General features: G+C 46.7%; 1 protein-coding gene across 4 annotated transcripts in view; it reads left to right on the plus strand.

Annotated features, from left to right (window-relative positions):
- The window catches only part of CFAP99 (cilia and flagella associated protein 99), an 87,003-nt gene that overhangs the window by 40,223 nt on the left and 22,399 nt on the right, over nt 1-24,381 (plus strand). For all 4 annotated transcript variants that reach the window (XM_083151475.1, XM_083151482.1, XM_083151489.1 and 1 more), the window contains 7 exons: nt 7,152-7,220; nt 11,400-11,483; nt 13,123-13,211; nt 15,629-15,833; nt 20,806-20,947; nt 21,609-21,760; nt 22,728-22,933. In XM_083151475.1, coding sequence (XP_083007601.1) covers nt 7,152-7,220; nt 11,400-11,483; nt 13,123-13,211; nt 15,629-15,833; nt 20,806-20,947; nt 21,609-21,760; nt 22,728-22,933 — 947 coding nt within the window. The remainder of the gene's footprint in view (nt 1-7,151; nt 7,221-11,399; nt 11,484-13,122; nt 13,212-15,628; nt 15,834-20,805; nt 20,948-21,608; nt 21,761-22,727; nt 22,934-24,381) is intronic.

Below are 24,381 nucleotides of genomic sequence, written 5' to 3' on the forward strand. Positions count from 1 at the left end.
ATCCTCAGGCTTATATATATATATATATACCACCCAGGTTTCTGACCTATATGCATTAAATACCCCAGGAGCCCCTATCCCTGCATATACGTTTTGATACATTCATTTCTGCAAATAGCATTAATACAACATGGTCAGATCTAAAACTTGATCATTGATGATATGTCCCTTAATTTTTCCATGGCTACATAACCATTGCTTTGGCATTTCTTTGTTTTCATATATTGGAGCTAATACACAATGTTTGCTGGAGACAGCAGCATCTCTCCCAGGGAAAGCACCTGCGCAATAGTGAAGTATTTCACCAAAGCAGGAATGGGCTGCTGACGTCATCTGAAGATGGCCTTATCTACCAGGGGCAGTTTCAGGAAGGCTAACCTTTTCACAGCTTGATAAATTGGGTAATATTGTAGTCTCCTTAATAAACAGGCCTCTTATTAACTTCAAAGCTTATGTTTATTATCTTACATTTATCTATTATCATCTTCGTCTGCCGTTTTATTTAACTAACTTCTACAGAAGTCTTTCTGCGCCAAGTAACCATCCTGTGGTGATAACCTTACATCGTTTACTTCCATCTGCACACAGGAAGTCTTCTGGTTCTAGGCCATGCACAAAGTCATTAATAAATAAATAGCAGGACCCAGTAATGATCCCTGCTGTACTATTAATAGCTTCAGGCTTTCCGATCTCATGAGTATTGGTCTCTAATGACCTGGTGGCATCTGCTTTCCACCTGACTTGTGGTGCTGATCTGTTGTTCACCAAGATGTCTTTAAACAGAGCATATAGGACTTAACCTTTTATATATTTTACTATATTTGTGCTATTTATTGATCATTTTGTTTAGCCATACTACTTATATTACTAGTGTAAGGTTTCCTTTGATAGCATATTTAATATGACTAGAATGTGTTTGCGTTCTAAGCTTTATTTAACATGTCTCTGAGTTTAGGGAATGTATCCAAGAGTTATAATGTTTTCTTTTACACATACTAGCAAACCCTTTTGTCATACATTACACAGAGCTATTCCTTATTGAGGGGGAGATGTATCAAGCCTTGAGAGAGGTAAAGTAAGGCTTCTGTCATTTATCTAGTGAAGTCTTTGAAATGAGTTAGAAACAGATCTCTTCATCTCTCTCCATGGCCCTTATTCTGGTTGGTGCGGTAATATCCGCGTGCGTTCGTGCCGCCGATGTTTTGTGTCTGCGCATGTGTAGAGGCGTCTCTGCGCATGTGCGAGCGGGACGCAGGGCCACATTCCGCATGAAATGTGTACACTACGAACAGGGGGTGGAGAGGGGTGTGAAGGGCTGTTTGGGCTCATTACCATATGTTTACACCCCGCGTTTCATGGGCGTTCCCATGCAAACGCTGGGCGTACGTATGGTAATGCGGCCGAGACGCACGTGTAGGGGGCGGACATATGACATTGCAGGATGTCAGCTGCCCGCCCAGATCCCTGCTTTTGCACGGAGAAATGCCCGTGTGGTCTGAGGTTGCGGGAGCTGCCTGACCACTCAGTCCTGCATTCGATGGTCTGCGACCATCGAATGATGGGGGAGGTTCCCTGAGATGGAGGAGGTGTATTCATGAGAAATACACGTGCAGTCCGTTCGGACAGCTTCTTACCGCGTACGGACGGAGTTGGCGATCCGTATGGAAGGCGGGGTTTAGGACGGACGGTGCTGGCCGCATATTCGGATCCGGCCGCACCGATCAGAATAAGGGCCCATATCTTGATACACTTCCCCCTATGTATTAATGTTGATGAAAGGTGCTGTATTAGTCTGTAGTGGAATAATGAAGTACTTTGGTGAAAGAGCAGTGCCACCCAATATTTTAAGGATAAGCTATAACCCTAATGCTATCCAAGCCTTGGCTGAACTTGGAATAACAGTCAGGCAACTAACAGTATTAAAGTGCATTGTGATTCCCTGGCAGCGCCGGGTATCGGAGTGGAGGTAATAATGGGGTACACCAGGCCGTCTCATCACAAACACCAAGCAGCTTATGTCAAGTTCAACAAAAAGGTTGTCACGGCAATCACACTTCAATCCTTGTTCTCTCTCCAGCACAATATTCATATAGGTTACATCAGGTCAGCATTTCCTTTCAATCACATCAATGGCAATAGCAGTATAAACATGATGGGACAGCATTACATTACAAACCTGAGAATTCCATGGGAATCAGTAGTGCGGCGGCCACAAACTGAGAGTCTGTTTGGTGCATGAAAATGCGATGGTCGCTAGCCAGGACTTACTTTTCATATAGCCACTTTCCGACAAATTCGGGGCAGGCGTTAACGTCATGTGACATCATCCACCCGCCCCAAGCAGGCATATGCACGTCTCCATTCACAGGGCTGCCCAACACTTTGCATACGCTCCGGCGAGTGTAAAACTCGCCAAAGGTGTTCGCTCTAGGGGTTTGCGTCTGCGCAGACCCTCACCATCGGGGACGGAACCGAATTCGGACCTGTGCGAACAGGTCTGAATCAGGCACGTTGTGCAGATTTTAGTTTCAATTTGTTGGAGAAGAACAATTAGCGTCAGGCGTGGAATCTCCCAAATTCATCACACCCCACATTTGTCCTAACGGAGAACACATCCGCTAGATCAGGCATGTCCAAACTGTGGCCCTCCAGCTTTGTTCCATCAAGTTCCATCATGCCTTGCCACAGTTTTAGGGAATGCTAAAACTGGCAAAGCATGCTGGGATGTGCAGTTTCACAACAGCTGGAGGGCCACAGTTTGGACATGCCTGCGCTAAACAGTCACTGTGAGCTGCTGTTATACTTTCCCAGTTCCTCTTTGTGTGTGGCACTACAAGTCTCAGCATGTAGTGAGGTTGCAGTGTAGGGCCCCTGCCCTATATATATATATAATTTCTATAAATTTGCCTGATAATCTATTTCCATGAATCTCCACCATTCCTCATCAGACATTCCCTGCCTCGCTCTCTAGTAATTGCTGCCCACTGTGTCCTGCCTGTGCCTTTTGCAAGGTGTCAGCATATGTGATAAACACAGTCTTGCCTGAGAACACCACAAGGACAATTGTTCTCTGAACAAAAGCTTTTAAATCAACAGAGCAGTTTGTCAATAGCGACACACTCATTAATGAGATTACCAACAGACAATAGAGAATCTGTGTGTGCAGCATCATTTAGATGCTGTCAGACAATTGACAGGATTATCCTATGAAACACTGACCTACCCAGGTCCCTGTCCACCACACACAGCTCTTTCATACAGCTGTACAGGGACATGTAGGACATCTGAACTTGTTATCAGAGCTTATATACAGTGACCCTACTGGATCCAGCGGAGGTCATTTACGAAGGACAACCAATGCACTGAAAAAATAAAAACATGCCCACGGGACCACTCATCGGACCCGAGGGGACATCACACTGGCCCGTTCCATCGCAAGGGTCAAATTGGCCCAATAGTGCATGGGGGCCTTTATACCACTTTTACACCACATTACCGGGTCGCATCGGGGATTTTCTATTCAGCTCCAACCTTGCTTGAGGCCCCTTTTACACTGGCTTCCCTATATGTGATAATGCCGGCTAGGTGACTGTGTACTGGCAGTGATAAAAAAAAAGTAGCCTGCGTTTATCGCAAGATGGCCTTGCACATGCATTCTCCCAGACGTACTCAAAGCGCAGTCTATCCATAATCGTCCGCCAGGTGAATTTACGCCCATGTGATCAGGTCTGAATAACCCCCTCTTTTCTGTGTAGCATAATGTGATGTGAAGGCACTATATTCTGTGTGGCATAATGTGACATGGAGGCACCTTGTTCTGTATGGCATAATGTGACATGGTGGCACCTTGTTCTGTGTGGCATAATGTGACATGGAGGCACCTTGTTCAGTGTGGCATAATGGGAAGTGGAGGCACCATGGGCCTTATTCTGGTTATTGCGGTCTGTTCCGAATTCTTTCGGAACTGACCAAATGCCACGCCGTGCGGACATTCTGAGAACACACGCCCACAGGTCGTCCGCATCCCTTCGGACGGACTCTCTAAGAAGAGGGAGTGTCTTCGGACTTCATCCAAACGTGCGTGTGCGGTGGGAACACAAAGATTCTGCATGGTCTTACCGCGTCCCAACGGACGTGAAGCTGGCCGTATGCACCGATTTGGTGAATTTCCGCAAACCTCACTACTCTATTCGGAACTCATGCATCTGCAACATGACACACTTATGCAATTAGCCAACCTCATAAAAAATGGTTTATTTTTAAATGTAATCAATTAATTCCTAATTGATACTTAAACACATTACTAGCACTTTAGATTAACCCTTACATCATGTTAAGTGGTATTACTTCATTGTTGCCCCTTTACCTGTCTTAGTGGTTCCAATTTAACCTGTGAAAAGAGTGTAATTAATCACTAATGAGTAGATGAGTGGATTGTATTGTGGTCAGCAGAGAGTGCTTCAGGTGCGGCCGTACTAATTGGGCGAACCGAATGCCTAGCGCATGAACAAGTGCTCTCCGCAAACTGAAACTTGCTTATGGACACTGCATATTTCATGCGTGTTGGTTCGCTTGCAGTCGGTGTCCTGTCCGAATGCACGCCTACCACAGTTCATGCACTCCCACGTGTACGCCCCGATTTACGCCCAGTTTTGCCCACTTTGAAACCGCGCCCTTGTGAACGCCCACATGACGCCCATATTTCCCGAGCCACTTCGGTGCACATTTCTGGATGGTATTGGCGAGAACGAGTGCGGAGACACTACGTTGCACATGCGCATTGCGTTGCCTACGCATGCGCAGACGGCTAAAATGCGCCCTACGAAAGAATTCGTAACGGTCCGCACCAAGCAGAATAAGGCCCCATGTTCTGTGTGGCATAATGTGATGTGAAGGCACTATGGGGTTTATTCTAGTTTATTCTTTCTGACAAAATCCTTCTTAGATGGACAAAACCATGTGCACTGCAGGTGGGGCAGATGTAACATGTGCAGAGAGAATTAGATTTGGGTGAGTTATTTTGTTTCTGTGCAGGGAAAATACTGACTGCATGATTTTACACCTCAATATAGATCTCACTTTGAAGAAAAACCCCACCCAAATCTAATTCTCTCTGCACAAGTTACATCTGCCCCACCCGCAGTGCACATCAGGTTTTGTCCATCTAAGAAGGATTTTGTCAGAAAGAATGGACTAGAATAACCCCCTATGTTCTGTGTGGCATAATGGCCCTTATTCTAATTGATTCGGACAGATGCGTATTTCGGACAGGAACCGAGTGTTCTTAGCACCGCCTACCGTACGGATCGCTCACACCATCTGAATGCAGTAAGATGCCTACCAAACGGACCACGAGTGAATGTTTCATGTGAACACCTCCCCCATCTGTGGGAACCTCCCCCATCCGCCGACCATCGAATGATGGACCGAGGGGTCAAGCAGCACCGAGTGCTCCAGACCACTCGGACATTTCTCCGTATGAAAACAGGGATATGGGCGGGCAGCTGACATCTGGCTATGTCCGCTGTCCACCCCCCACACGTGCGTCACGGCCGCATTACCATACGTATGCCCAGTATTTTCATGGGGCGTACGAATATGGTAATGATCCCAAACAGTCCTTCACGCCCCTCTCAACCCCCTGCTCGGATGGTTCCGTACGATCATTTTCTGCACGGACCTCACACCGTATTCGTAGGTGTGAGGCGTTCGCACATGCGCAGATACGCCTCTGCACATGCGCAAACACCTAACATCGGCCGTCCGACTCAATCAGAATAAGGGCCAATGTGACATGGAGGCACCTTGTTCTGTGTGGCATAATGTGACATGGAGGTACCTTGTTCTGTGTGGCATAATGTGACATGGAAGCACTTTGTCCTGTGTGGCATAATGTGAACTGCGAGCACTGCTTTCTGTGTGGCGTAATATGAACTATAGGCACTACAATGATGTTTAACGATGACCTTTTTATGTTGATTTTAAATTTTAGAAAACAAATCAGGTAAAAAAAAAACAGTAGTCAGTGAGCATCACCTGGGAATAGAAAGCTAGAAAACATTACTGCACAACTAATAGTCACAGGACAGGGTAACACAAGTTCTAACAAGTGTTTGGAACTGGACACCGTGGGCCTTATTCTAGTTCACTCTTAGAGGCAAATTCCTTCTCAAATGGACAAAAGCATGCGCACTGCAGGTGGGGCAGATGTAACATGTGCTGATAGAATTAGATTTGGGTGGGGGTTTTCTTTCAGACGAGAAAACTGAGCATCTTTCACATGAAAGTCGCCAAGTGTGTACGGGGCTATATTTGGGTAGAGTGTTTTCAAACTGAAATATATATTGCAGTGTAGAAATAAAGCAGTCAGTATTTTCCCTGCACAGAAACAAAATAACTCACCCAAATCTAATTCTCCTCTGCACATGTTACATCTGCCCCACCTGCAGTGCACATGGTTTTGTCCACTTGAGATAGGGTGACCAACTCATCCCTTTAATCCGGGACAGCTGGCTTTCACCTGGTTTTAAACTGCCACACCTCAAGACTCCATTTCACCTGGTTTTAAACTGCCACAGAACCTGTGTAATTAATATGTGTCCCGGATTAAAGGAATGAGTTGGTCACCCTAACTTGAGAAGAAATTTGCCTCTAAAGGTGTGTACACACGGTCAGATGTGCCTTAAGATACTATCCACGATCCGATCAGATCGGATCGGAATCAGATCGCAAGGCACATCTGATTTGTCCAGATCTGCACTATATAGTCAAGGCAGACAAGACTTTCTGCCTTGCGATACGTGAACGCGCATCGGGATCGGATCGGGATCGCAAGGGTTAAAACCTTTGCATCCGATTCCGATCCGATGTTGACTATATCGTCAACATCGGAAGGCAAATAGTACCGTGTGTACACACTATAAGAGTGAACCAAAATAAGGCCCATTATATTATAAAATATTAGAAACATCCATCAGGCACATACACATGTAATGAATAAGACAGTAGTGAGTGATAGCATATATAAATATATAACAGCCACCAAGCCATTTCACTGGTGACCATGGCATCCACAAGCTACCCATTTGTTATTACACTGGTAGGGACTCTGCACTATGTACATGTAACACTCCTCCCTCTTTCTATTTCAGGAGCTGCTGATTGATGCCAACATGGTGCAGTTCAAATGTGCCAATGCAGAGAAGTCTGATAAAACTAAGGTAGGTTACACCGGAGATCATGATGTGTGAGTAAAGGCCCATACACACTGGGTGACTTTCAGCTCAAAGCCGCTCAAAATAGCAGGTTTGAGCTCAAAGCCGCCCAGTGTGTATGGGCCGGCAATGAGCGGTGAGTGCTGCTGCGCGCTCCTACATCCTCGCCAGGCAAGCCATTCATCTGTTGGTATTACCAGCAGATGAGTGGCTTTGAGGACGGCTTTGCATAGCACTTAGCCCTTCCCCGCTTGCTGGAACAGCGCAGGGGGAAAGCCGATCAGTGTGTATGCATTGAGCGGCTTTCCCCCCAGCGATGACAGCGATCATCGCTGTCCATACACGCTGGCCATAATCGCCCGGTGTGTATGGACCTTAAGAGAAGGACATTCCTAGTGGAGAAACTATCTAGATTATGATGTGGAGCCACCAGGCTGACAACACTGGGGCTGATTCACAGTCGCTTTTACATAGGTGTGGATCGGCACAGGTGTTCAGATCTGATGACATCTATGCATCCACACAGCCTGTGTATGTCTATGTGGGAAGTGACAGACAAGGGGCCTGATTCGTACCTGTCGGACTTCTGTGTAAAAGCCATCCTGCGATACAATCTTGCAGTGCCTGACTGATGAACACTTCTCCTGGCTTTGAGGTGACTTTCCCCTGGCACGTCTAGAAATTGTCTAAACTGTTGAATTACTTGAACAGGTGGCTTTTTGGGCCCACCTAAAAACTGTTCTTTTCCTGTGGAGGCCTGGGGACAGGCCTGGTGCCCCCTTGAATGAGAAAAGAATCTGTGTACCAACAGTCTAAGATCAATATACCCTTTGAGGGGATCAAGGTCCTCCATATACAAATATATTATGGCTGTTGAACTGCGCACACAACAAAAACATCTTGAACGCTTTTTATCCAGCTGAAAAAGACTATATACATATATATATACTGTATGTATATGGACTTTCCTATGAAATCTCCATTCCCGGGCGGTTGATCAGTCCTCGGTAAATCGGTATAATATTCGATATGTGCTTCTTATAGCAAGGTCATATGTTCCTAGTGGCTGTAATCCTCTCTAACTATGGCCCTTATTCTGATCGGTGCGGCTGGATCCGATTATGCGGCCAGGACCGTGCGTGCGAAACCCCGCCTTCCATACGGATCGCCAACTCCGTCCGTACGCGGTAAGAAGCTGGCCGAACGGACCGCACGTGTATTTTTCACGGAATACGCCTCCTCCATCTAAGGGAACCTCCCCCATCATTCGATGGTCGCAGACCATCGAATGCAGGACCGAGTGCTCCACCAGCTCCCGCAACCTCAGACCACACGGACATTTTTCCATGCAAAAGCAGGGATCTGGGCGGGCAGCTGACATCCAGCGATGTCATATGTCCGCCCCCTACACGTGCGTTACGGCCGCATTACCATACGTACGCCCAGCGTTTGCATGGGAACGCCCATGAAACGCGGGGCGTATGCATATGGTAATGAGCCCAAATAGCCCTTCACGCCCCTCTCCACCCCCTGTTCGGAGTGTTCACATATCATGCGGGATTTGGCCGTACGCCCCGCTCGCACATGCGCAGAGACGCCTCTGCACATGCGCAGACACAAAACATCGGCGGGCCGAACGCACGCGGATATATCCGCACCGACCAGAATAAGGGCCTATATCCCCTTTTAATTATGGATTGCAATTTTATACAGTTCAGAATAATAATAAGAATAAAAGTAGTGTCTTAGGCTGCTGGGAACATATCGTGTTCTTTCATTTGAGAGGTGTTATAAAACAGAGTCAGGTTCCATTGATGGTTTTCACAAACAAACCAATACCAGGCGGAGCAGCTGCCCCAGCTTTCGGTACGCTGCACAGTTCATGCATTTCATGATATTTTATTACTTTTGGCATTCTGTCCATCTTCTAACGACCGGCCAATTAAATTCCAGTCGGGTGGAAAGCCTCGCTTCTGATAGAGCAGCCCTGGTCATACAGAGCAGCCAGGCTGGTTAATGGGGTTATACAGAAAGACATCTCTTAAGTGAGTCGTTGAGTAGGAAAACTGGATCCCGAGAGAGGGGAACCAGCCATGCTGATAATACACACCGGGGCCAGCAGGAGCATGAAGACATGCAGACAAGTCTGTGTCAGACGGGAAAGGCATGGATCAGAAATCAGCTTTTCTATTTCAGAACAATGAGATTTATCTGCCAAATGTGCAAATCTACTCTAAAATCACAGCACGCAAAGGCTGGCTGTTGGTGGAGGGGATTTATGTTCAGGCTGCTATATGAAGGGAGTATTGTTTGCATGCAGCAGGTGTCCCTTGGTGGAGATGGGACATGTATAGGGGAGTTCCTGTCTGTGCTGAGCAGTGGCGTAATTATAAATTTTGCTCCCCCTGCCAAAAAAGTGTGTGCCCCCCCCCCCCCCCCCCAGGGTCCTCTCCAGCGTATTTCCCCAGCGTGTGATGTGATAACATCACACGCATAACGGGGAAACTGAAGCAGGAGAGAGGAAGAGAGACCAGCATACACTGCTGCTTCCCTTGGCTCCGATGCATCCCAGGCCGCCCTAGCACGCACATCCACCCGCCCATCCGGTACACAGTAGCCAATAGCCGGCTCTGTGTACAGTCAATTGAATCAGTGAGGGAATTTGTCATCTCTGCCATGGCCCCACCCGCGCTGCAGCTGACTCGCGTGGAGTGCTCAGTCAGTGGGCAGCGCCAGGCAGCAGCATGTCAGGGCGTCGAGCGGGTGCCGGCGCCCACACAGACCCTGCTGCTGCTTGCTCCCCCAAGTGGCTGCTGGGGCTGCCTTACAGTTGTTAAGCCACTGGTGCTGAGAGTTGCATGGGCTTTTCTAATGGATTAGGCCAGTGGTTCTCAACCTCGGCCCTCAGGGACCCCCAACAGTGCACGTTTTCCAGGTCTCCTCACAGAATCACAGGTGAACTAATTAGCCCCACCTGTGATCTTTTAAAATGTGTCAGGGAATAATGAGTGCACCTGTGCAACTGCTAGGTGACCTGGAAAACATGCACTGTTGGGGGTCCTTGAGGACCGAGGTTGAGAACCACTGGATTAGGCACCGGCTTAGAACTAATGTTCTCCAGGTCTCACCCTTTAATTTTAAGGGGATCCATCTTCAATTAAATGCATTTCCAGCCACACTCCAAGCAATATAATAAAAAAAAAAGATTTACGCAAAAGTATAACTTACACTCAGTGACCACCCGGTTAGTACCTTAGGCCCGGTTCAGCGTGGGATGCCAGATGAACTTGGGTGTTTTTTTTAAAGGGTCAATCAAGTCAAAACCATGCTTTTAAGTGATTGCCCCTTTAAAAAAAAAGTTTTACGTTCAGACGGCATCCCGCATGGCCGCCGAACTCGTCCGTCATTGGGCCACCTTTTTCCCTTAATGCAGCTTGAATTCTTCTAAGCACGGATTCCACTTAACTGTCTGTATGGCATTTGCAGAATATTAGCCCAAATGCGATGAACGTCATCTCTAACATCATCATTACCGGACGTTTGATGGAAGCAGATTCTGTTGTCAGATCTTCCTCTCCATGTTTTTGTGCTCGCCCTGGTGTAACTGAAAAACATGATTCGCCAGATCACATGACCTGCTTCCATTCATTCACTCCCTGGTTCCTGGGGTCGCTACACCCTGAGTACAGCAGATAGCAATGGTGTATGGACAGGCCTTCTGCTTCTGTAGATAATACAATAATGTGTGGTGTACTGTTTCCTGAGAGGGCATTAGTCCCTAATTCAGATTATCCATAAATCAATGTACCGTTACCCACCCGTAAGACTGAACAAGAGCAAATTTCCACTGGAGCATCCCATAGCCATTAATGTCCACAGTCCTAGCGCTCAGACCCAGCTTTCTGACCAACACTCATTTCCCTTCCAAAGTACAGCTGTGTATACACTGGTCGACATGAACTATTTTGCCGATTCTGACAAGTCAGAACGAATGTCGGTCAGTGTGTACGTAGGCGTGTTACTGTGCGGTCAGCAACATCCTCCGTCATCTGTGCCTGCAGGGCTGAGGGTGAATGTATAGAGGAGTAGAGCTGATAATGGGGGTCTAGAAAGTTCTTGAGTGGAATATTTACCTATAGGAAACTTTCTCCATTCATCCAGCTTGTTATTTACCTTTCTTCACAGCGTGTTATGGCGGAGATATTGAAAGAAGAAGATGATGCTTTGTCGTTTAATAAAACTAAAGCTCGACAAGTACAAGTGAAAAAGGTAGGAGCTTATCACTAATTACCAGCCTTTCCTAGAGAACACGGTCGCTGTAACAGCGAACATTATTGGCTGAGCCTGAGTGTCATAGGAAATAATATGTCCGAACCATATGTAAAATGAATTTAAGTTTAATATAAAACTTTTACCTCAGGTTTCACAATTTTACTTTTATTACAGAATTTTAACCCAGTGAAGAAAAATGAGACAGATTCATAGCCATACAATCCCATTTTTCGGGCGCTGTCCCGCCATCTCACCCATGGGTTCCAGAGTGTCCACCTCCTAACCCCCCCTTGTGGTGAGGAAGTAGGGAGATCTCTTACCAATCACTGCCCTGTTTAGCAGATGCCGTGCCAATACACATGGTTTCTATTTTGTGGAGAGAGGGTCTGAGGACATGGCCACCAGCTCCTGATGCCGCCACATTGACGGTTGCAGCATTTCCCATAAAGCCACGTCTCCTTACATGAGGCTATCCCCCTAATGGTTGCAGCATTTCCCATAAAGCCACGCCTCCTTACAGGAGGCTTTCCCCCTAACGGTTGCAGCATTTCCCATAAAGCCACGCCTCCTTACATGAGGCTATCCCCCTAACGGTTGCAGCATTTCCCATAAAGCCACGCCTCCTTACATGAGGCTATCCCCCTAACGGTTGCAGCATTTCCCATAAAGCCACGCCTCCTTACATGAGGCTATCCCCCTAACGGTTGCAGCATTTCCCATAAAGCCACGCCTCCTTACATGAGGCTAACCCCCTTTTTGAGTGCATGCACCTTTTGGAGTGTGGCAAGGTTCCTGCTTTATCATACAAAAAGGTTATCCACTACGACGAACACTGCTAAACATATTAGGGTCTGATTCGGAGTCACGCACATATCGGCTCCAGTTGCCGGTGGGGGATGCAGTTGAAATTCCGACCGCCGAAATCCCGGCACTTTGTCCCTCTATGGGTGTCCACGACAACCATGGAGGGAGAATAAATTAGTGTGCCGACCGTAGCGAGGCATCGGGCCCAGCGAGCGAGCCCGCAGGGGGGGCACTCCACGTCCCCCCCTTGTCGGGATTTCGGCGGTCGTGATTCCGGCGTCAGGATTTTGACCGCCGGGATTCTGTACCAATCCCGCCGGTGGAATCCCGATTTGCTCTCTTATGCTAATGCCTAAAACTGTAGAGCTAAGGAAGGGTTTTGTGCATCTGCAAGCAGAAAGACCAGGTGACCATTTGATTATTCCTCATTATATCAGCACATGCAGCATGTAAGTGCTACAAGAGATATGTCCGAAACAGACCCCCCCGATGGCCAACTTCATGGCAAGACCATCCCAGCCGAGTTCCATCGGACTTGACGTATACCTGCGCTTTATGCAAAACTTACCATGTGCGCTCAGATATCGGTCTAACAATCTGGGCCTTAGTGAGCAAGGGAATGCCGGGAACAGTGTTGGGGAGACATTTTCCATGGTTCTTCGGCTAAAGGGAAAAAATATCTGGAAAACCGCTAATTCCAAGCATTCTGGATAATCTGTGCAAAAACTTCTAACTATTTAAATAACATTTTGTAACATATTATATTAGGCTTTTGTTTGGGTTTGTCATTAGATTTTTCTATTTTCTAACATGTATATATAAATTTTTCCAGGTGGACAATGTCCCGGTTAGACTGAACGCCACAGCCATATTAAGAGAGGGCGCCCTCTATCAGCGGCAGGTGGAAGAGGAGCTCCGCAGGTACAGACAGGGCGGATTTGCTTTGCTGCTACCTCAGTGTAGCATTTCCAGGGGATCTTATGGTATAAGAGAGGGAGAAAAAGCTGAGAGAAAATTGGGACAAGAATAGTCCCTTATGTGCAGTGTTCAACCGGTTCTTACTCCTGTCTGTTCTAAGCTTTGGCTCTCAAACCTACTCATATACTGCCAATGTGTCTCACAAATCCATGTGCTTTTATGCAGAGCTGGCCCACATTTGGACAAGGGGTGTCCAAACCTGTCCTCAAGATCTACCAACAGTTTATGCATTCCAGGGAGCCTGTGGATCTATAGTAGGAATGAATGCAGCATGTTTGAAAATATGACAGTTAGTAATGACTACAGCTGTGCACCAGCTAGGTGATTTGGGTCATGTGACAGTTAGTAATGACTACAGCTGTGCACCAGCTAGGGGATTTGGGTCATGTGACAGTTATTCATAACTACAGCTGTGCTCCAGCTAGGGGATTTGGGTCATGTGACAGTTATTCATGACTACAGCTGTGCACCAGCTAGGTGATTTGGGTAATGTGACAGTTAGTAATGACTACAGCTGTGCACCAGCTAGGTGATTTGGGTAATGTGACAGTTAGTAATGACTACAGCTGTGCACCAGCTAGTTGATTTGGGTAATGTGACAGTTAGTAATGACTACAGCTGTGCACCAGCTAGGTGATTTGGGAAACGTGGACCATTGGTAGATCTCGAGGACCGGTTTGGACCATACTTGCCGACTTTTGAGCTGCCCTCTCCGGCAGAGGGCAGCCAGCTAGCTCTGTTAGGCAGGGAGGCGGGGCCATATCTGGGAGCGAAAAAGAGGCGATTTGGGGCGTGGCCACACAGATGCTGCCCCGTGGGGGCGTGCCTACAGCGTTGTGTCATTTTAGCCCTGCCACCCACCGTGCAATGCCGGTATTTCAGGCATTGCACGGTGGGGGGCGGGGCTAAAATGCTGCGATCACGGCATTTTACCTGCGGGACCCCCCCCTGCCGAGGGACACATCGCGGGAGCTGGGGGGGATATGCGGGAGGATTGCCACCCTTTCCGGGGGGCCGAGAGGGGGACCAGATTTCCGGGACCCTCCTGGCCATTCCGGGAGGGTAGGCAACCCTGGTTTGGACACCCCTTATTTGCATTATGCATTTCCACCTTTTCAGTTCCTTCAGATCCGAGCACCATCAGTAATCGCTCGTTCTCTGTTAACAAGCGGCATGCTCAACATTATTCGGTCAGGCCATCATGGCTGCCACCACAGTGAGCAGAAGGCAACCAGCCACAGTTTAAAATCAGTATGGGACCTGGTAGCTAATATATATCTGAATGCATAGCTCCGGGAATACATGGGGCTAATGCAGCGCTATGCACGGTCGCACCTTATTTTGCTATTTTTATTGCACTGTAGAAATGGCAGAACCAGGCAGTTAATCAGCCGGCAGCAAAATCATCACTTTCTGCCTAGATTACTCTTTTTTTACAACCTTACAAATGCTAGCAAATCCGTCTGACTTGATTTGTGTCACTGTCTGGCAGCAGCTTCTGCAGACAAAGGCATATATTTAAGGTAATTAAAATTGCATATGGCCTTAAAATCCGCATAGAGTAGAGCCGCGTGAGAACGTTACCAGTTATAATATGATATGAACTGGAGCCAATGAGCTAAATGCTGCTCTCGGGGCTGTGACCTGTATGGAAGCACAGTAACTCGGCAGTCACATAACTATAAGGGAGCCTTCGTATCATACTAGCAACCATTGCACAGGTTTGCTTGTGTCTATTGAGTATGCAGTCACTAAGCCGGCATGATGAGGCAGTGATGCGGCTGCCGGGGGCGGGCACCTGACTGTCCTCACACAGGGCGCACGCAAAGCTAAGACACCTGAGACTGAGAGTGTCTTAGTTTTGCATGCTCTTTCCACATCATTCGATGGTCGGCAACAATCGATGTGGTCCTCGCCCCCCAGGCTGCCAATGGATGTTTATGCAAAACATCCATTTGCAGCCGTGCGGGCGAATTCGGCGTGCGGAGGGGGCAGCATTGCAAGTGGCATTTAAATCACGCGCAGTGCTGTCAGCTTTGCAGCGCTGCATGTGAATCAGAATAACCTCCACAATACAGATGCCTCCAGGAAAGAGGCACAGGCACACTAGAGATGCAGGCCCGGTAACAAGGGGCAGGCGCCATGTTCCCACAGACCTCTGTATGCTGAGTTTACCGGCACAAAGTCACTTCTATTACTGTACTGCCAACCCGATACCGGTGCCAGGTCGTTCCACCCCAGACTTATCAACCCAAACGTGTGTCATTCAGCCCGTCGGACAGCACCCACCTAATTTTATTGCATGACATGTATCAGTACAACTTGGTTTCCCCATTTAATAACCTGCATTGAAATTCTAGGGTCGAGAGGCTGGTTGATGGGGCCCGGGACCCCAGTGAGTTTCTGGAATGGCAGCGACAGAAGCGAGAGGAGGACATGGAACAACAGCTGGCTGCCATCGAGTGCCGGCGCCTGGAAGGCAAACTGAGTTACGAAGAGGCCGTTCTAGCACGACAAAATCTCATCCAGGAGAACAAGAAGAAGGCGGTTCTGAAGAAGGAGGAGGTGACGTATGCAAAAAGGCAGAATCGCTACTGCGCCAGCACTTATGTATGAAGGAAAGGCGTAAAGATCGCTGCCATCACGCAAGGGCATCTCATTAATCAGAACTAATATATGGCTTTACGGCAGACAAGATTCAATGATCTGTATTCTGTTGCCTGCCTATCTGTGTAGCAGTAATCCTATGACATGCTAATTTAATTTCCAAGACAAACATCCTCATTTAAAGCGTGACGATAATAAATAAAATAAAAAATCGGAATAGTCACGGAGCGATCATGAGTTACGCTACAAACTCACATTTTCCAATACATTAGGGTTTTAGTGCAACAATAAAAGAACAAAATAATAAGACGTCAGGGGGAACACATTAATACATCTGCTGATAACTCGCTGCAGACGAATACACAGGTAACGTCAACATAAAACTCAGGCAACATAAAAAGAAACCTTTTAATATCTCTCGCCGTAAATAAAAAACATTTATCCCAGCTCATAACTCTCTCCTGACCAGAATTACATGTATACAGTTATTTAGCAATCTAAAGAAATCTAACTTTACGGCAAAAGCGTTTGATTCACGGTCATTTAATTCCCGTCTTATTTAAGGGCTCGTATAGACCGGTGGCATTTCACGCATCGTTTTCTACACAGGCGGCAAATGCAAACAGTCATTCTGCAATATAGGGACCAATCTCTGTATATCAAATAGACTTTTATCGTTGCTTCACACCTTACGCAACTGTAAACCATCAATTTATTATATTGTGTACTATTAATTTAGGTCATATTTTCAGTTCATTACGCTGTTTGTATGATATTTACAGCATTGTTTTCATTATTATGCATCAATAGAATGTTTACGGTAACAATGGTCCATAAAAAGATACGGCACATACCAGGTACAGACTAGAAAGTGAGAGGCCGTAACTGACCATGGGAGAGAGCGGGTCAGGGTCACCGTGGTCCCACTGGAAAATCGAATCTGATTTTATTAGGCGTATTGTGCAGACTCCGTTTAAGGCTTCCACTGCTTTATATAATTAGTGCAGATGGCCTTTCGCAGCACTTGGTCATATTTTTCAATTATCGTTTAGACAAAATCATTTTAAGCAAGTTGAGGAATAGAGCAGTTGCCTCCAGCCCCTATTTTAGAACTAGTCACTTAGCAACAAGAAGATATTAAATGATCATTTCGCAAGTTCAATTAAGCTTCATCGTATACATAATATTTGAAAACCTTTGTGTTTGATATTCTGCCGTTACATATATTCTGACCAAGACTTTTTAGTTCTTATAGAGCAGGGGTGGCCAAACCAGTCCTCAAGATCTACCAACGGTCCACGTTTTCCAAATCACCTAGCTGGTGCACAGCTGTAGTCATTACTAACTGTCACATGACCCAAATCCCCTAGCTGGTGCACAGCTGTAGTCATTACTAACTGTCACATGACCCAAATCACCTAGCTGGTGCACAGTTGTAGTCATTACTAACTGTCACATGACCCAAATCACCTAGCTGCTGCACAGCTGTAGTTATTACTAACTGTCACATGACCCAAATCACCTAGCTGGTGCACAGGTGTAGTCATTACTAACTGTCACATGACCCAAATCACCTAGCTGGTGCACAGCTGTGGTCATTACTAACTGTTACATTTTCAAACCTGCTGCATTCATTCGCACTATAGATCCACAGGTTGTCTGGAAAACATGAACTGTTGGTAGATCTTGAGGACAGGTTTAGCCACCCCTGTTATAGAGTTCAAAAGTCCTATTTATAGATAACGGGCGCAACAAGATGAGTTCCAGTTTCATAAAGAAACGGATCACTTTGCTCATTGACTGACAGTTAAACCAATAGGGCAGTGGTTCCCAAACTTTTTGAATCACGGCACCCTAGAGTATCAGAATATTTTTCATGGCACCCCTAGGTCAAAAGTTACTAATTTCAGGACAAATATTAAAAAAGATGTGCTTTAAATGTTTTCCTTTGGTCCACTTATGTGGTGAGAAACATGATTCACTTCTGTTTACCCACATATTCTTAATTGGAAGCCCCAAGCACTGATTTTGCCTATTTCATTGGCCATAAATAACTTGAATTGGTTCTGGACCACCAACCTGAGGCACCCCTGCAAGTGCTCCGGGGCACCCCAGGGAGCCTAGGCGCACAGTTTGGGAACCACTGCAATAGGGAGTGCTCGCGCTAGATACCAATTGTTGCGAGGGGGCTGCCAGGCTGGAGTGGTCCAGGCTCCTAAACGGTAATATTAATAGGTAGGTAACCTTGCGCTCAACCTCTATATGTGACACTGATGCATGTGGTTGGATATAATGAGAGAAGTGACACGTAATGTTCCTTTTAAAGGATTTATTGTGCATCACAAACTTTAAACTAAAATGCAATATGAGTCCGTTTGCACACACCCAGTGCTGTAAGGTGGTGTTGATGCACAGTGGTGGGTACGTACTGAAATATTGCAGTGGTGGTGGTGGATAGGGGTATAGGGATGACTCTGTGATAATAATCTCACAGAGTGAGTGTTCCGGTGGGTGAAGTAATTGACAGTCTGTGGAGTGAGGTCAAGGTGAGAGTGTAAATGTCACCGGGGGCTGGCGTCCCTAACCTCCCGGTGATACACTCAACTCTTACCCGATAACTGATCTTCTGAGGCTCCGGGTCCCTCGCCGCGGTCTGTCTGTCTTCACAGGTGCGTGCACTTGCAGCCGGCAGCTGTTCCACACTGCTCTACGGCGTCTCCCGTCACTTCCGGGTTCAGCTGGTGGGCGTGCGCCCGGAGTGCAGGTTCTGCCGGAGCTGTGTGCGCTCTACTCCTGTGTATGGAGGAGACTTGGAGATGGATGTCTGAGATGTGGTGGAGCTCTATCCAACGCGTTTCGGCCGCCTTCGGCCTTTTTCATCCTAGAAACATCACGTGTCACTTCTCTCATTATATCCAACCACATGCATCAGTGTCACATATAGAGGTTGAGCGCAAGGTTACCTACCTATTAACATTGACTGACAGTGTAGTACACTGATACATGTGATATTATCATTGTTTATTTATATGGCGCTACGAGGGGTGTGCTCTGCAGTGCCTAGCAGAAAACAGTAATTATTGGCAGATGTCTAGGTGAGTATGAAGTATGGGGCAGTAAGCACTTTTATGCAAATTCCAGCCGCCGTAAAGTGTGGCCGGTGCCGCGATGGTTAGCACTCGCAAATTAATTTTTGCCAATAGGATTGACCCCTAAGTAAGGAAAAAGCACATGAGGGGAGAGGGCCCTGCTCTTTGCAGCTTACATTATAAAAGGGCAGACAGACATGAGTGACACTGAAGAGAAGAAAGGGTATGTACACCTGTGATATACTTACTGATATACTGACACATGGGATGTAGGGTATCCCCACTGTTGCTCATCTGCATTCATCCCACTGACTCATATGATGCAGGGAATGTGTACAGTGCTGTCACGCCTGCAGAAAGCAGCTGTGTATGCTAAACAATGCAATCTGCTTATTTCCACACCAATGATGGTAAATGCACCAAATATTCCTCTGTGCTCAGGCCTTCTCCATTTGAACTTGATGGGAAGCACCTTAGCTGATGAATTTTCTGAAGTGCATTAAAGTGTATGCTTAAGCTGTGTACACACGGAGCAATATGATCGCTGGCAATATATTGCTCAGAAATCATATTGACCAGTGTCCCGTTTTCATCAGCGACCAGAGATAGTCGCTGATGAAAATGACACACTGCCGGGAGAAGAGGCAGGGGAAGCCGCTGGTCGGAAGCCCAAGCTCCTCCCACCAGCGACCATTAGGGGCTAAAAAAGGGAGCGCGCACCCAGCGATTTATCGCCGGTGCACACTCCAATCGCTAGCAATATGGTTGCTCAGCGACCATACTGCCAGCGATTTTTGCCCATGTGTACGCACCTACACATACATCTTTACATAGTTGCTGAGATTGAAAAAAAGACGTTCGTCCATCAGGTTAAACCTTTATAATAGTTTTAGAATACATTTTAGAGGCCCTTCTGAAATATCATCCTATTGATCAAGGATTTTTAAGCTAGAACTCCCGGGAACCCACTGTCTGTTATGTTCAATACCGGTCTACTATTAGATATATTATAATTTATGGTTGTATCCCTGGATATTATTATTATTCGTTTTTTTAAAATTTGTCTAACCCTTTCTTAAATATACAGTATCAACTGAGTCCGCCATCACAACCTGTTCCATATTTTAAGTGCCCTTACTGTAAAGAATCCTTTCCTTCGCAGGATATGAAACCTCCTCTCCTCTAACCAAATGGGGGGCCCTTATAACCTGTGTCACCTGACAGTTCTCTGTATTGACCCCTAATGTATTTGCATATGTTAATCATATCCCCTCTTAGTCACCTTTTTTCCAACGTTAACTTACGTAACCTGGCTAACTCCTCTTCGTAGCTCGTTGACTCTAAGCCCTTACTCAAGCTAGTTGCCTTTCTCTGAACTCACTGCAGTTCCAAAAGATCTTTTTTTTCTGGAGCGTTGCCCAGAAGTGGACACTGAATTCTAGGTGAGGCCGCACCAATTCTTTATAGTGTGGCAATATTACGGCATCTTCCCTAGTTTTGATGCAAGATAATATCTTGTTGGCCTTGGCTGCTGCTTCTTGACATTGAGCACGACAGCTGTTTATTGTCAGTGTACATCACCAAGTAGTTCTCCATTAAATTACCTGCACACAGGAGGTGGCCATTTAGTTTCCATATTCAGGAGACTATTGCCTCCTTATGCCTTTTAGTGATATTACTGAATCAGCCATTTTGTGATCCAAGTATGTGAATGCAAAAGTGCCTCCTGCCTCAGCTAGGATATTAGTTTCTAGCCAGTTAATAAGCTGATACTATGGGTGCCTCTGTTGTGCGTGGGTGATAAATGAGGGTGAGTCATGTAATCGTTGTCTATTCTGTAGACTGAGAAGCTTATGCGCCAGTACGCGGAGAAGCGCCTGCGGGAGGAGAAGGAGATGAGAGACCTGGTGGAGCAGGTGGCTGAGGGACACAAGAACACTAAGCAAGCAAGGCTGAAGCTACAGAAGTACAAGCAGCAAATAGGTATGTCTACTGTGGTTGGTCTTCGTCCCAATAATGTCTAATGGGACACTGATGAAGTTGCCTGGTAAACTGAAAATACCCCCTTTAAATATATGCTCTGCCTCTTCAAGCTCATTTGCATATAGCATTGCTTGATATTTGGGAAGACACATGTGCAGACCCGCTGTGCAAACGCCTTTGGCGAGTATCACACTTGCACAGATGGGGATGGGAAGGGGGCGGAGAGTTGGCTGTCACATAGGAACGCCCAGCGTTTCCTGGGCCTGCCCACAAAACTGTGGGTGCGCCCAGAAAAACACTGGGCATCCCCATATGAACACAGGCGAGTCGGAGCCTTCTTGGTTATCATTTCTGTGTTGCATTCTAGAAAATTATACACATAATCTCATTAGTTGCTATGGACAATGCCTCCATTTATCTGTTTTTAAAGTTTTAGTAAATATTACTCAACCTCGGAAATGGTCATAGAATATATGTGCAAAAAGAGACACGGGACACCATAAGATAAAGAACAAACAATATTTGTGTAGCGTATGCCCAAGGTCACGTGATTAGAGATGACCCTTTTATTGTTGCTTTATTCGGCACTGTTATTAATCCTAAATGTCAGACATTATGGGAGAACAATGTTTTACTACCGTATGGTTCTCCGGGCATCTAGTGCAAGAAGTAACGGAGGAGAGCCGGGAGCTGCTGCGCCGGGCTCTGGAAGAGGCTGAGGAGGAGCTGAAGAGGAAGTTTGAATTGATCTGTGAGATAAGAGCCATTGAGTCGGTGCCATTCATCAGACACAAGTTTGTGGATTTAACACAAGTGAGTGCACTTGTATGTATGAAATAATATGTTCTGTACAGATGCCCGAAGTGTTAGGTACAGTAATACAAGTACATTAACACACATGCTAAATTGACCATCTCTGGCCTCCTTGTGCCTCCAGACATGGTGGAAAAATGATCAGTATGTTGGGAAATGGTGATCGGCCATGTCGACCTATTGTTTGTATCGACATTTTGACCATGTCAACCTAAGGTATGTTGACCTTTTTCATGGATGAAATTTAATAGGATGAGAGATTCAGAAAGTGAGAGATTTGGTAAGAAATCTCCATTTTTTTAAAACGGCAATCATTTACACTGCAAAACCAGTTTGATTTTTGAAGTGTAAATGATTGCCGCTTTAAAAAAACTGGCAATGTCTTACTAAATCTCTCACTTCCTGAGTCTCTCATCCTATTAAATTTCATCCCGTGTGTCAACGTATGGCCTGTCAATCAAATGTGGGCTACCTATGGCCTGCCGACCTTTAACAGCCGACCTGCCGACTGCATCCCATTGTATCTTCCATGATGTAACCCTGAGGAGTATAAAGCTGTCTGATCAGCAACAAGGGATTCTGGGAAATAGGTACAGAGCTTAGCCACCACAGAGGACTAGTTTTAACAATTTATATACTTCTCAGTTTACCCTCCATAGTTACACACTCTGGGGCTGAATCACAGTCGGGAGCAAAACCAGGAGGGATTTGCTCAATAACAAACCATGCGGCAATGCAACATTTATCAATTTGCATGCAGGGTAAATACTGTCTGCTTTTGCATGTAGCCCAGATACGGCAGACAGCTTTGTTTTGCACTGCAATTTACAGTTCAGGTAGGAACAGAGATAGCATATATGTGTGACTGGGTTCCCCTCATAGCACCATACCACCTGCACCCACGGTAATACCACCACCATATTATATAGTGATGATCTAAGCAGACTTTTCTTTGGGTTCCTTACAGACTGCTGGGCACCGTCTGAACTGTGAGATGTCCATAGTGGAGCTCCATGAGCGACTGGCCTTGTTGAAGGAAGCCCAGAGGAAAGATGAGGAGGAGAAGAGGGATCAGATCCTTGAGGAAAAGCAATCGAAGCAGCAGAACCTACTGGACACATTGGAGCAGATCTCTCTACATAGATCCGCAATGGCCAAAGCAGCTCTCCTCAGGTACGAGACGTCTGCCGTGTTGCTATCTGACCGCCTATATTTTGTCATTAGGAACTGGTTTTACGGAGAGAATAACCTGCAACCAGTGGGATGTTGGTGTTTTATGGTGTCTCATCGACTAAAAACAGGGTCTGGGTCAATAGGGTACAACCTGCTGCAAGACCGTCTGATGTTGAGTAGATGACAAGGTGTTATATGCTATCTATAAGTCCTTCTACAGCAGAGGTGGCCATACCTGCCCGTCAGGCATCCCTGTTCGTATCAGCATCGTGTTCCCGCCCGTTCGCGGCCAGCCGGAGCTTACGTAGTTAGCGTAGTCAGTCAGCATTACGCAGTTAGCGTAGTCTGTCCGCGCTTCTTACATTGTGTGGGAACCATTGACCATTTTAACCTGGCTGACATGACAGGTGTGAATGTGTTCCTGAAACACCCCCACTATCCACGCCAGCCCGAAGCGTGGCGAGCGGACGCGTTGCTCGTCCTCCTGACCTTTTCATACCCCCACTATCCACGTCGGCGTGGAGTTGAATTTATAAAGTGTGGCGAGCCACCAAGCCTGAAGGGTGGCGAGCGGATGCGGAATACACGTAAAGTATTCCGCGTCCGCTCACCACGCTTCAGGTTTGGTGGCTCGCTGCGCTCGCCACACTTTATAGAATCAACTCCGCACCGACGTGGATAGTAGGGGTATGAAAAGGTCGGGAGGACGCGTAACGCGTTCGCTTGCCACGTTTCGGGCTGGCGTGGATAGTGGGGTTTCAAATGGAGGCATTTACCAGTATGTAACATGGAGCACTGGCAAATGCCTCCTTTATTGTTCATGAGACGCACTTGCGGCCGCACCCTAACACGCGCGATACTGAATCCCTAATCCTGTCGGCAAGGTTGCCGTACCCTGCCGCAATACTTACTGAGATGCTCCTGCGTCTCAGACAGATAGAGCGCCTCTCGGCCAGCACCATGCGGGCGCCAGCACTGTGTGAGAGACGCTCACTAGGCTTGCCAAAGACGCCGGGGACAGAACTGCATCTCCTGGGGACAGTACGGTGACAAGCTGCCTGACGGGTACACTATGCTGACTACGCTAGGCAGCCATTGGGCTACGCTGACAACGTAGCTTAGCCTACGCGTAGCGGGGCGACGTGATAATACACCAAGTACCATAGTACCAAAAATAAAATTTGAAAAAGCCTCAGTTTGCTGTGCTGTCCGGTTCTGAATAAGCTCAAATATATTCCTCTGCTTATCTGCGGAAAGGTCCCAACGGCTGATGTTCCTCCATAAAAAAAGAGATTGTTACTTATATTCCTGGATTGGGCTGCAGAACACCGTCAGGCTGTCTGTATCCCATTATTGCTGAGTCACTGTATAACAAGTCACATTTTTGAGGCAATTTCATACTCTAAGACAAATAAGGGGCTTTGTGGATTTTGGACAGAGTAGAACGT

This window comes from Crinia signifera, chromosome 1, assembly GCF_055691185.1.
Source record: "Crinia signifera chromosome 1, ASM5569118v1, whole genome shotgun sequence".
Lineage (NCBI taxonomy): Eukaryota > Metazoa > Chordata > Amphibia > Anura > Myobatrachidae > Crinia > Crinia signifera.